Source organism: Pristis pectinata, chromosome 11 (assembly GCF_009764475.1).
Source record: "Pristis pectinata isolate sPriPec2 chromosome 11, sPriPec2.1.pri, whole genome shotgun sequence".
NCBI lineage: Eukaryota > Metazoa > Chordata > Chondrichthyes > Rhinopristiformes > Pristidae > Pristis > Pristis pectinata.
In genome coordinates this window covers 22,098,432-22,112,084 of record NC_067415.1, presented here as the reverse complement: position 1 = coordinate 22,112,084, position 13,653 = coordinate 22,098,432, and the positions used below count along the sequence as shown (strand labels likewise).

The window sequence follows — 13,653 nt, the reverse complement described above, 5'->3', positions numbered from 1 at the left end:
CACTATGTCAAATGCTGTTAAATAACATAGGTGGCAATTAACAGCATGCCTATCATCCTTATAGTAAATAATCAACTTTAACATACCTGGTATTCTTCTGTTACCATGACCAGCCCTTCTTGAAGATTCTTTAACAAAATACGTTTAATTATAAATGTAAATTGAAATAAATGAAAAATCTGCCTGGTCAGTTGAGATTAGTAAAGGGGAAAGGCAAACTGTGTGTACCTATCATCAGAATTTTCTTTTTGTACATTTAATTTGGGTAAATCTAAATAGCCTGAGGTTGTAAATGCATTATTTTGCATATTTGTTCCTTTTTACAGAGATTTATGTATTCATTAAGCTAACGATACAGTGTGAAAGATTCCTGTATCATTTTTGAATCAGGTGAATCCTATTAGCACTTTTCCTGAAAGCTTCTGCAAACTACAACATTGGTTCAGTGAAGAAGAAATAAAATCAGATCACTGTGTAAACAGACCATAGTTGTTGCTATCACTATGATTTTGTTCCTTATATCTTCCTCGGTCTGTTGCATAGCTGTATAAAATTGTAAATACATTACAAACTTTCAGAGAAGCCCTTACCTCCATGAATAACTCTGGTGATTTCTCGTTCATGTTCACGCAGTGGTTGACCCTCAATCCTAAATGTAGTGAACGTGGAAGAGGAGCCTGTTGAAGCTGAAGTTAATAGAAGAGCATTATCATTTGGTGCACAGCGTATACTAATCTAAATGGTACTGAACTAAGTAATGCTTGGCTGAATATGGGGAATGTTCATTCATTCAATGCAGTCTTACAGTTATTAAAAACAAACTAATTTTTGCAAATTCCAGTCCCAGCTCCATGGGAGAGCTTGTAAATTTCTTCAATAAGATACGTCTAACAAGCATAAATATGTAAAGTGGACTTCTCTTAAAAATTCAGAACAATTATCATCTACAGTTGAGACATAAATTGAATAATTGAGTTTAATGCCATCCAAGTAATGACCATTTAAACAGAGGATTGTATTAATAAATTAAAAGGTGTCAGTGAACGTCTTTAAAAAAATCATAGTGATAATTTACATCATATTTATGATTGCTTTTAATACAGTATTATGTAGATGAAACAAAAATGATTAACAATGGAGTCTCACAACCTTCAATAATTTTTCCTTTAAGTTGAGAGAGCTGCGGTAAATCATTTGCTGCACTCCACCTGTGAACTTGGCTATTTTAACTAACTTATATTGTGCCATAAAAATCACATACCACCAATAGTTTTCACATGCACGCACGCGCGCGCGCGCACACACACACACACACAAAATTCCTTCCCCCCCACCCCCCACAGATGCTGCTGAAACCGCTGAGTTCTTCCGGCAGATTGCTGCTTTACCTAGAAATAATTAATGGTGAGAAGAATGGAAGGAGGAGGTTTCCACTGGCTGTGTACGAGTATCCCAGTATCCACTGTGAACAACCAGTATTATCAACACAATTGGCTGTCCCATTCTTCCAGTGATGTTTGCCAAATTATCACAAGCTATATTTGAAGAGCATATCCAATATCATTTCTAATACCCCTTGATTGATGGATCAAAATTAATGCCCTCATCCCCTACAGTTCTTTAACAAAAATATTTACTGGGTTCAGCCAGGTATGTTTGATTTTATCAACATCCAGTATAAAATAACCTTGAAATAGAAAAACATTCCCATGCATTACAAATTAAATGAACAATAAAAGGTTTCCATTTATAAGGTTTAAGAACTGATTTTAAAAAAGTATGTTTGAAATAAAGAAATGCAACCTTGGATTGTTAATAAAGGTTAAGCAGAACATTTGCTAATCTAGGTTTTGACATCCGACACCTTAGAACTTTGCAAGCAATCACAAATGTCTTCTCAGATTTAGGAGTCTTCAAATGCTGTATCTGAGTATCGAATGTCCAGAGAAAAATAACAGACAGCAAACGCAAAATGCTATGTTAACTCTACTTTTAGGTAGGCAAACAGATAGGATATACAGGCAATTAGTCAACTGGATTGGTAAATAGGGAATAGAGATCCTATCAATCCATGCTTCAGGATGCAAGGGTCAGAGCCACCAGCTCACTAACCTCCATGAAGGAGTTTTTGGATTTCTTCATCCTCAAGTAATTTGGGATCACCCTCTATAATCCTGGTAACCTTGGTGTACTGTGTTCCTGACAAGATACATGTCAATGGTGAACCTCTGACATTTTCTCTATTTCTACCAGAGGGTGGCACACAAATCTGATATTCATTAGCATACTTTAACAGATACATTAACACATTTACTTTTAGGTCAATGTCTTCATTTAAGTAGCAGGCAGAGGAGTTTGAGAAAATTGCATGAAATGTTTATACAGTAGCATCTCGGAATAATTACTGAGTAATAGATTAGGTGGAGCAAACAGAATCATTTTTAAAATGTCCAGTTCTTCCTGTGATATTTATCTAAACATTGATCTAGGAACTGATGGAAGCAGATCAAGATCTTAAAAGTTGTGTTAAGGTTTGTTTTTCCAGTTTATCTCAGGCTCAAACAAAATTACTGAACTTGGAATTTTAATTGTTCTCAGAACAGAAAAGGTTTTATCCATCATTCTGGATCAAATTCCACACTGGAACCACTTTGCTCATTTCAAATCTTATTTTATGAGGGGCACAAGCTGTTTTGTTCATAGAGGAACAAGTTCAACACTGCAGTGCTGTTCTTTGCTATAATGTGCCATTTCTCACTATTTCAATTATACTATATCTATGCACCAAGACAGTGATATACATTAGTAGAGCTCCAAGAATGGTTATACTGTCTCTGAACAAACAACATTCATAAGAAAATAATATCTTGCTCATTTACTTAAGTAGAATTTGAGTGGGTTTTCATTTTTGCTGGTTGAAAATAAAGTGACTCAAGCCATTTATTTACATGTATATTTCTGATCAGTATTGGAAATTTTGGTTGGCGAAGCCAATTGCAGGAGCAATGAGAGTCTGATGCCTGGTGATATAATTGATAATTGATAATAAAACCACTGTATAAGTGCTGGCAAGCAAACATTTCCATAGTCACTTATTTTCATTTTATGTTTTTCAGTTCATTGGAAAAACTTGAAGACAAGGCAATAGTGAAAATTCCATTTCTACAATCCAACTAAAATTTCCTGCAGCATCTTTATCCAGACTACCAGCTCAGTGATTTCTTGTTTTAGAATAATTTATGTGACATGAAAGGAAATGAGGCAAGACACCAAAATGGAATGCCTTGGTAACAAGTTGCCCAGCAAATGTTTACAAATATGGAATCATTCTCCATCGAAATTGTAAACAAAAATAAAATCTCCTTTTTTATTTAAACCTATCACAAAAAAGTTAGCAATTATTACCAGGAGTCAGATATTGCTAAATGTCAGGATTTTTTTTTTCAATGTGTAGGAAGAGAATCTCTTCAGAGGCAAAAGTACCCAGGCCTTTTTGGTTGGAGTGTTGGGGGTGGTGGGGTAGGGGTGGGGGGAGGAAGAGGAAGGAATTTCATATCAAAAACCCATTAGGCAGTCAAAACTAGTCTTACTATTAAAGATAAAATTGCAAAATTTATTAAAGCATTCTTTAAGTAAACTACAGACCTCCTTCAATAAGTTTGGAAAGGGCCTCAGCATCAGCATCACTCGTTCCTGAATTACCACCACGGGAGAGAGAGAGATAGAGAGAGAAAGTAAACAATGAAATTACATTAAGCCTCTGGAGAAACAATGTCAGTAATCAATGGGCCTGAAGACTGTTGCTTGCCCCCGACCCAAGATCTACTTGCAGGCCACAGCTGGAATAACTCAACTATATCAGTAGGTTGCCTCAGGACATGAAGCAAATCTCAACAGCTTGCCAAGCTAATATCAGTTAGGTAATTATGCAATGTCTGTCCAGCCTTGTGCATTATCTATCCCACAGATTTCCACACAATATTGTTGTTCCAAAGCCTTGGATGGAATTACGTCATTATGTTTCCCAACCTCTAACCACTGGCTCCATATTTCTCCCTGGTTCCTTTTCCCTGCTCTTGCAGTTTAAAAGTGCCTTCCTTGATCCAGTTCCTTTTGTTTCCACCTACTCTATCACAGTGTCATTCTAGCTTTCTCTCCTCTTAGCATCCTGTTATTGTATTCATCTCTGCTGCCTCCACTGACCAACAACACCCTTTCATTATCTTCTTCACTGGTTATTGGGTCTTGCAGAGGGATTTGTTACTTCTGCCTCTCTTCTGTTCTCACTGGACCCTCTCGTTAAAGTCATGGAGTCTTGCAGCATGGAAACAGGCCCTTTGGCCCAACTCATCCATGCCAACTGTGTTGCCCAGCAAGCTAGGCCCATCTGCCCATGTTTGGCCCATAACCCTCTAAATCTCTCCTATCCATGTATTTATCTAGTTGTCTATCGTTGTCACATATGCCCAACTTCCATCTGGTTTTTCACTAGCCATGGGCTCAACTGATGTCTCCTCGTCACACCTCACAGGGCTTGCTCCCTCATTCACTATCCTGTACTAGGTCACTGGCACTTTCGGTGGACCAACATTTGAGTCTGATTCCTATTCTATTCTGGGTCCACTTTACTTTATCCTAGGTCCTGGAATTGCCATCTATGTATCCCTTAGCTGTTTTCCTCTTTATTTAGCACCATTAGTAGTTTTACTAATTTTTTACTTATTTTGAGGTTCAAATCAGTATGCATTCTATCAAGTATGTATTAGTGATTAAGTGTTGATGACTAATGTCTGATTTTCTATTATAGCGTAATACAGCATGGCACAAGATCCTTCAGCCCAACTCATCCATGCTGACCTCGGTGCTTTCCTGAGCTGATCCCATTTGCCTGCATTTGGCCCTTATCCCTTTAAATCTTTCCTATTAATGAACCTGTCCAAATGTCTTTTATATGTTGTAATTGCACCGGCCACCACCACTTCCTTTGGCAGCTTGTTTCATATGCCCATCGCCTCCTGTGTGGAAAACTTACCTCTCAGGTCCCCTTTAAATCTTTCCCCTCTCACCTTAAACCTATGCCCTCTAGTTTTAGACTCCCCTACCCTGGGAAAATGACTGTGACCATCTGCTTTATCCATGTCCCTCACAATTTTATAAACCTCTATAAGGTCACCCCTCAGCCTCCTTTGCTCCAGGGAAAAACGTCCCAGCCTATCCAGTCTCTCCTTATAATTCAAGGTCTCCAACCCCATCTATGTCCTTGTGAATCTTTTCTGAAAGTAGATATATTTATTTACTGCATTTATTAATAAGAATCATGTGCATTTTAACACAAGATTAAATAAAGCAGCTAAATTATTCCACAAGTCTGGGAAAACAATCCATGGGTTCAAATCTCACTATGGCACCTAGAGAAATAATAGTGAATTAAAATATCTGGAAGTTAAAAAAAAGGCAGTATCAGTAAAAATATTGGACTGTTGTAAAATATCAGCTTTATTTTGGAATCCTGGAATTCCTATAAGAATAGAAATCTGCCAGAGTCTGGCTGACTATGATTCCAGACCCATTGCATTGTGATTGACTCTTGACTGCCTTCTGAAATGATCCCATTGGCCATTCAGTTGTGAAAATCTGCTATAAGAAAGTGCAAAAATGCTAAAACTGGAGAGACAGGCCTGGCATCAGCCTAGAAAATGGACATGATAAAGGCACATCCAGCCTAGTTTAGCAAAGTCCATCTTGGGGTGCTTGACTAAACTGGGATACTTGTCCCTCAGACCAGTTAAACAACACCCTGACATGGTCAAACCCAGAGCTACACTCTTCAGGAGTCCCAGACTCTCCTATTACAATCTCTACATGTTTCCTGTCCCACAGGCAGAACAGACCTATCAAAGGCTCAGTGGTATGTATGGGAGAGAATAATAAGGGAATTCTTGATATGATTTCAAATCCTACAAAATTTCATGGCAACAGGCCTGACAAAGGCAAGGAAATTTGCTGATTATGATATACTGTCATCCTTCAGTTGATGAATCGGTATTCTTCCACATGCACCACTGAGAAGGAAAAAGTAGTGAGGAAACACCAATGTCCATCACCAAGAGTGGCAAAATAGCACCACAAGTCACCAAGCTGACTTGGCCCTGAAGTTCATTGCTGACAGAATAGCTGAAACAGGGAGTGAGAACCAAAATAAGGAAATTTTCTTATTCTCACCAATCTAATGATTATAGTTGCAGGAGAGATGACCGTACATTCCCCCATTCTGTTGTATAGCTCTGTCATCAAACAGAATAGACCTCCTGGGGTGACACATTCCTTACTGTGTATATATGTGTATGTGTATATATATATATATGTGTGTGTGTGTATATATATATATATATATATATATATATATATATATATGTGTGTGTGTATATATATATATATATATATATATATATATATATATATATATATATATATATATGACCCTTATCAAGCCAGGGGACCAACCTAGTTCAATGAGGAGCAGAAACATTAACTTATGTACCTAAATACTATGTACTAACCAAACGAAGTTATAACAAAATATTAAATCCATATTAAGCAGAAGCTGTTGCATGCTGTAGACAAACCTAAACAATCTCATTTACAGACAGTTCAGAGTAAAATTCCATAGTCCTGCTCCACCCAATGATGAAGTGCAGTAAGATAATAAATGAACAGCAGGAAGAGGCTACGTAAACATTCCCAGACTCCATGATGGTAAAGGCCAGCAATTGGGTGCAAAAAGCAAAGTTGAAGAGTCTGCAACCATAGAGCACGATGGCAGGCCTTTTGGTCCAACTCATCCATGCTGACCAAGGTGCCAACCTAAGGATTATTTGCCCACATTTGGTCTATATCCCTATAAACCTTTTCTATCCATATACTTATCCAAATGTCTTTTAAATGTTGTTATTGTACCTCCACCAACTTCTTTCTCTGGCAGCTCATTCCATTTATGCACCACCATCTGCATTAAGAATTTGCCCCTCAGGTCCCTTTTAAATCTTTCCCCTATGAACCTATACCCTCGAGTTTTAGGTTCCCTTTCCCTGGGACCTGAAATGCTTTGATATATGGAAATGTGGAAATGTCTACTTAAATTACTTTTAAATATCTGTGATTTATCAAGAGACATTCATAGCCTGTGACAGCAGTATGCTGTGAGAAGGCCTTTGGTAAGGTCCTCAGGATCTGCCAGCTAAGGCCTTGAGACAGAAGTGTCAAACAGAGGACCTATTTCACCCTTCTATCCTCACTGAAGTCAGTCTTCATATAAATCATTTCACTTAAAATAATATGAAGAAATAGTTTAGATCACAGGGGTCAGATGCAACCCAACAGTAGTGAAGACATTTGGTCCAGAATCTGTGCTTGTACAGTTACAACAACATTTATCTGACAAATGTTGAAAATTGCTCAGGGTGGTTTTGACCACAAAAAAAAAATGGGTCAAATCCAATCCAGCCCGTTATTGCCCCATCAGATTACTCCTCTTCATGGTGATGAAAGGTATCACATGACACTTCAGTCAATTTGATAGTAGCATCAAAGAGCCTGAATAAAATCGATAATGGGAATCACAGAAAAATTGCCCCATTGACTGGGGTCATATCCAGCGTTAGGAAGGTAGTCGCGTTGGTTGGTGGACAACCTCATGACATCACTGCAGATGTTCCTCAGGACAGTGTCTTATCCCCAGTCATCTTCAGTTGCTTCTCAATGAGCCTCTATCCAACATAAAATTAAAAGTTGGGATGTTCACCGAACAATGTTCAGTTCCATTTGCAATTCCTCAGAAAATGAAGCAGCCCGTGCCCACATGTAGCAAGACCTGGATAATATACAGACACGGGGTGATCTGAGATAACTAATATCTGCACCACGTGAGGGGTAGGCAATGGCCATCTCCAGAAAGAGGGAGTTTAACTACCATTGACATTTAATGGCATTGTCATCACAAATCCTCCACTATGAGTATCTAGTGAGTCACCAATTTAATTAGATAGCTACTGTACTTAAATCCTTGTGACTACAGCAGCAGGTGACAAGCCAGGTATTCTGTAATGAGTGACTGATCACCTCCCACTCCCAAGCCTTTCTATGATCTGCAAGGCACCTGAAGAGTGTGATGGATCATTCTCCGTTTGCTGGATGAGCGCAATTCCAATAAACATCTCAATATTACTCAGAACAAAGCCATCCACTTGTTTAGGACCCCTCCACCCTTCTCAACTTTCATTCACCATTTGAACATTCTGAGTGCAGTTTGTACCATCTATGAAACGTATTGCAGAAACTCAACAAGATCACTTCAACTGCACCACTCGAATTTGTGCCTTCTATCACCTAGGTTAGTAGAAGGTGGCTATCACCTGTATGTGTCCCTCCAAGCAGCATACTATCCTGTCATTCTTTCATTTTCATTAAGCGAATATAATGAGACTCCCTACCTAAATCACTTTAACAGTACCTATATTACATGGACTGCAGTGATTCAAAAAAGTGGCTCACACAATCAACTCATTAGGATGGGCATTAGACGCCAGCCTTGCCAGCGATCCACATATCCCATGAGTGAAGTTTTTAAAAAATAAATAATTAAGAACTCACCGCTTTGAATGACCTTTCCACTAAATAGTTTTATTTCTGGTTTAGTTGTAACAATTCTTGTAATTTCTGTGACCTTAGTTTCTGAGAAGCAAAGATATTTGTGCTGTTATTTTACTAAATCCACTTTTTGACATGCAAGTCTAGCAAACATAGCACATCTTCAAAATGATAAGAAAAGGAAAGACTTTGTGGACTGAATTCAACATAAAATTGAAAGCTAGTTGAATGATATAACCATTAGTGCTTTTGTATGTTTCTTCTCCCACTATTTTATGAACAAATACTATCCCATTTAAAATGAAATTTTACTTCTGTAAGCTGCAGGAAAACCCTATCTTTGGTGAGTATTAATCCTGTGGTACGTTGAAGCTCAAATTTGTGAACAACTCTTGACTATTTTATTCTGAGAGACCAACTGAGATAAATGCAACCAATTTCACTGACTTCAGCTTAAAAAGAATCAGGTTAGTTGCAATCTTGTCCTTAGAAGGAGCAGATAAGTTCATATAATAACAGGTCTCAAATACAACAATTGAAGCTCAAGGTTATTATTTTAGTAGTCTCCTGCCTTATTATTCCCATTTGTGTAACTCTCCAGATAATTGATAGAGGTCAGCGCTTGTTACTGTACAAATATAATAAAATTAATCCCTCATCTATCTCTAGGTAGCCAAAATATAGATAATGATCTTCAATAAAAATCTATATTTGGCAGTAAAATGGATACAAACCATATCAGTTTAGCAGTGGGGCAGACTGCAAACTTTGCAGGTGATGATTTCACTTCTAAATTAGTCAGACCCTGATATTCACCTGCTGAGTGCTACTATCATCCCAAAACTGTAGTCAGTTCTTGGGTGAGCTTCCTGAAGTTATACAATGAGATCCCAAGACCAATTTTCACTGATTCTTGTGCCTTTTAGATTAGACATAGGCTGATTATGTTGTGTTAATTCTACCTGATACGGCCAATACAATTATGGTTCCATCAGCCACATTTCCCACTGTTGCCCCATTGCACCCAGATAGAACTTCAACAGAGGCTGTAATTAATTGTTTTGCAATGCAGCTTGTCCCTTGAAGCTGCTGTAGGCATCAGTTTCCTGTTGCAGCTGCGGACTTCCTTAACTTCAGACATGAGCAAAAGTCCTGTCGGCTGGCTGTTGAAATTATGATGGTAACCTGAACAACAGGAAATACTCCGGGATCAGTGCTAATTAAGTTAATTGGATAATAAGTCTTCCTAATTCTTTCACCCTATTGCCATCAGCCAAAAGTCACTTTCAGTTTCCAACTTCTTTCAATTGTACAGAAGATCACATTTCATACACAAGATGCTTTTAGTCTTCATACACGGAGGTGACCATTTCTTTGAAAAGGCACCTTTATCTTTGGGTTAATATTGCACACATATATTTACAAGTTCACGTTGCCGTCGCAAGCTACTAATTCTACGTGCAAGTATTAAGAATTCATGTACATGCTCCTCATAACCTTACATCCATTAATCATTCCATATGCTTGGGACTTGGTAGCTAAGTTCTTGCGGGTAGGAATGGGTGGGATCATTATTGTAAGATGAGTATTGTGAGTAAGAGTAAAGGTTAGAGGATATTTGTTCACACGGGTGTTACTGGAGAATGAGATGCCATAGCACAGGGAGCATGGCATCTTTCAAAGATGAAAGTGGACAAGTATTTGAAGCTGAGGAAGATACAAGGCAATGGAAAAGTGCAGGACCGTGAAATCATTTTTGATTTGCTTCATTGAGGAGCATCCACAAGAGGAGACGTCTTCTTCTGTTCTCTAAATATCTATGGCTCCATTCCTGGCAGGCAAGGGAAATATGATCATAAAATTATCCCTTATGTTTAATAAAAATCAACTCCCTGTCAAGACTTGAGACCTAGAACAGATTAAGTAGTCAGATCAGTCCATTATTTGGCATTCAGTTGCACTACAATGAACTTATGGTGCTCCCTAAACATTAAATAAAAAAGAAAAATAATTCAGTTCCTTGCACCTCCACAAAGCTTGTGCCCCATTGGCTTCAAGGGAGAAAGGTAAAACAGGGAAAAGATTAGTGAAGAAACCGTTAGAAAAGAAAGGAAGAGTTGCTGCAAATACAGTGCATGTGAATGTGTATCTACCATATGGAATCACTCGGGTAATGGTTGTTCCAATCTCTCTGGTAATATTTGGTTGAGAAATGACCTTGATAAAACGAGCTGAAAATGCAAGGACAATATGATTTACAGGCAAGCACCCTCAAGCAATAATACATTAATTAATCATCGCTTACTCCAATTTAACAGCAAGCTGTGATTTGTCTCATTGAGGTAGAAAGATGGTCTTAAAACAATTAAGGTATTTTGTAATAATAGATATAGCTCAATAACTAAATAGAATTTAAAGTTCCATGTATTGTTATGCAGAAATCTCTATCAAAGAAATAATTTTGATTTACCATGTAGAGTGTTGCTCATATGCAAATTTATGATGTTTTATCAGCTTGGCAATTTACTGGATACACTTTCTTGCACAACACTGAATGAGGCAGATTTATTTACTTTTGTGCCATACATATTAATTCATCATGGGATTTTAATGGACATTCAGGTAATAATGTATGATGATTGTCAATCAGCAATTAACCAAGCGGGAGACTATAAATTCTGATGACATTCTCTTCTCAGTCATCTCTCATTCTGGTCTTCCATTACTCGCCCACTTTGTCTCTATAATTTTCTTTTTCCTTTCTTTTGACCTTACGCCTGGTCTTTGCCATTCAGGGAGGATCTATGATTAACTCAAATTTCTTAACGTATTGATATGATCTTGCTCTGTCACTATAAATATATTAAGTTCTTCTCATTACTTATAAGTTGAAAATTTTTTTTTAACATCATGAGTGCCTTCTGTTCTTTTCGGTAAGCCAATCTTTCAACATCGTAAACTAACACCATACACCCTCCATATTGCTTACTGTATTCTACAGTCTATTAAGAAAAAACATTATGTCATTGTAACTGCTGTGAAGTGGCTTTAAATCACATCGCCTCACTCGATGTGATGCATGGTCACTGCATATAATCTGAAGTGAAATTTCTCTTGTCATACTTCTAATTCTAGATCTTTTGATTAAACTACCTTTCAGCTTAACTTTCACCAGTTTCATCTATAGTTTATGGCACTTCCACATCTGGCTTCCTTCACCTCTGATCAGAAAAGAAACTGGTCTTGCACCACTTTTCATATTTTTAAGACAGACCATATTCCTGCAGGAATTCTATTACCCTTCCACCTCCTTCCTCAGCCAGGGTAACATTAAGGGCACATTGTTTTCCTACTGCCACCATGAGAAGGCCTTGGTGATTCTGTCAGTGCATCCAGTTTGGCATTATAACTGTTCTTCTTGTCTTTCCTTGTTATATTCATTTAACAAAGCAAATCTAAAATTACCTCACCTTGGTATCATTTCTTCCACACAGAGGCATTGTGCCCTTTACTCATATCTAATTGACTAATGTTTCAGTCATACTATTTTAGGTGTCCCAAGTTAAGATGGTTTTATCTTAATTACAAATGGGTTTGACATAAATTACTAATTTATTCTGGCTACAAAGATTAACAGACATCTTCCGTTCTAACCTTCTGTGCCAATTATATGTCAACCCCAGAGCATAAGTGGAAATTCATGTCTGAGAATTTGACATAGATGTCTTTCAAGTTCTTTATTGTTTTCTTCAACTTCTTCCCTTTATGCAAGTTGTCATTATATAGACTCCCAGAAATGTTCATCATGGATTTTAAATTGTTCTTCAAATCATTCAATTTTAATTTGATAGAGAAGGCCAGAAGATAAACTAGTAACTCAAGAGTTCATAGATCTCTCAAGACACTTAATTTGCTCTTCTTCCAAGTAATCCTTTCCTCCACTGTTAAACCCAAGGGTAAATGTTATTGCCAATTACTCAACTCCTATGAGATGCAAAACCAAGGAAAAACAGAAGAAACACACAGCAATTTGAAAGTCCGGAAGAGCTCTGAAAATCCAAAATCTGGTATCTTGCTAGATTCTGGCACAGACCAAAGCACAGCCTAAATAAGACAACTGGGTTGAATATGAGGGAGAAGGAACTGCTACAACACCCTTTCTCTCCACAGCGAGAACCCAGAATTGTTACCACTGGTTCCTGGAACATATTTTTACCTTCTCTGAGGACACCCCGCACTGATGGAAGTATCTGGAATTTTATCCCCTGATCCTCAGAATCTCCCCCACACTTATTCCCAAACTTCCATTTCCATCATTGAAGAGGGAAGGAGACCCCAACAACTGTGGGGGTGGAATGAGGCTGTAGCATGCCTCACTGCCAATGTTTTCCTTCATTCGTTTCTTAGGTCCTATCCAATTATGTCTGGCATTGTGCAACAGAATCCTTTTACCATGCCAACTCTGAGGGAGGGACAGGACCCAAATTTGGCAGTTCTTCTCAGTTTCATTGAAATTCAAAATATTCTTCTTTTAACTCATGAGACCTTGAAGGCTTAAGAACAATGACAACTATTTACCTCAACAGCAGAATGGTCAATTGACCCCTTCATCCTCTGATACTTTCCCTTTCATCATTTTGCTTTATTTTTATTTTGTTATATACCACTTATTTTTATTTGTATTTTAAATCTTAAATCATTAATTTCAAGAACAGCACATACATTTCAAAGCAAGAAGCATCAATGACATTAAGAACAATTGCAAACTTTCAAAAGGACTGGTAATAGTTGAAGGACTTACTGATGATGGGTAGTTTGATTTCCCTGTAGGTATAACCTGGGGTAAACTATTCAATAAAAAACAAAGAGACAAAGGAGACTTTATGTAATTATAGTACTCATTATTCACTCTTAAATGAACAATTATAGAGTTTATATTCCTCTTAAGTTGATTTTATTCACTTTAAAATAGTGTAATAAGAAACAGTATACAAATTGATGCTGGCA

At 37.6% G+C, this 13,653-nt stretch overlaps 1 protein-coding gene across 4 annotated transcripts in view; it reads right to left on the bottom strand.

Annotated features, from left to right (window-relative positions):
* LOC127575736 (periostin-like) overlaps nucleotides 1–13,653 on the bottom strand; it is a 66,065-nt gene that overhangs the window by 8,712 nt on the left and 43,700 nt on the right. Inside the window, exons 16-19 of one of the 4 annotated variants that reach the window (XM_052025753.1) lie at nucleotides 13,448–13,493; nucleotides 8,650–8,730; nucleotides 3,646–3,693; nucleotides 591–686 (exon numbers count right to left, since the gene is read on the bottom strand). In XM_052025753.1, coding sequence (XP_051881713.1) covers nucleotides 591–686; nucleotides 3,646–3,693; nucleotides 8,650–8,730; nucleotides 13,448–13,493 — 271 coding nt within the window. The remainder of the gene's footprint in view (nucleotides 1–590; nucleotides 687–3,645; nucleotides 3,694–8,649; nucleotides 8,731–13,447; nucleotides 13,494–13,653) is intronic. The other 3 variants (XM_052025754.1, XM_052025755.1, XM_052025756.1) reach the window with 3 other exon arrangements.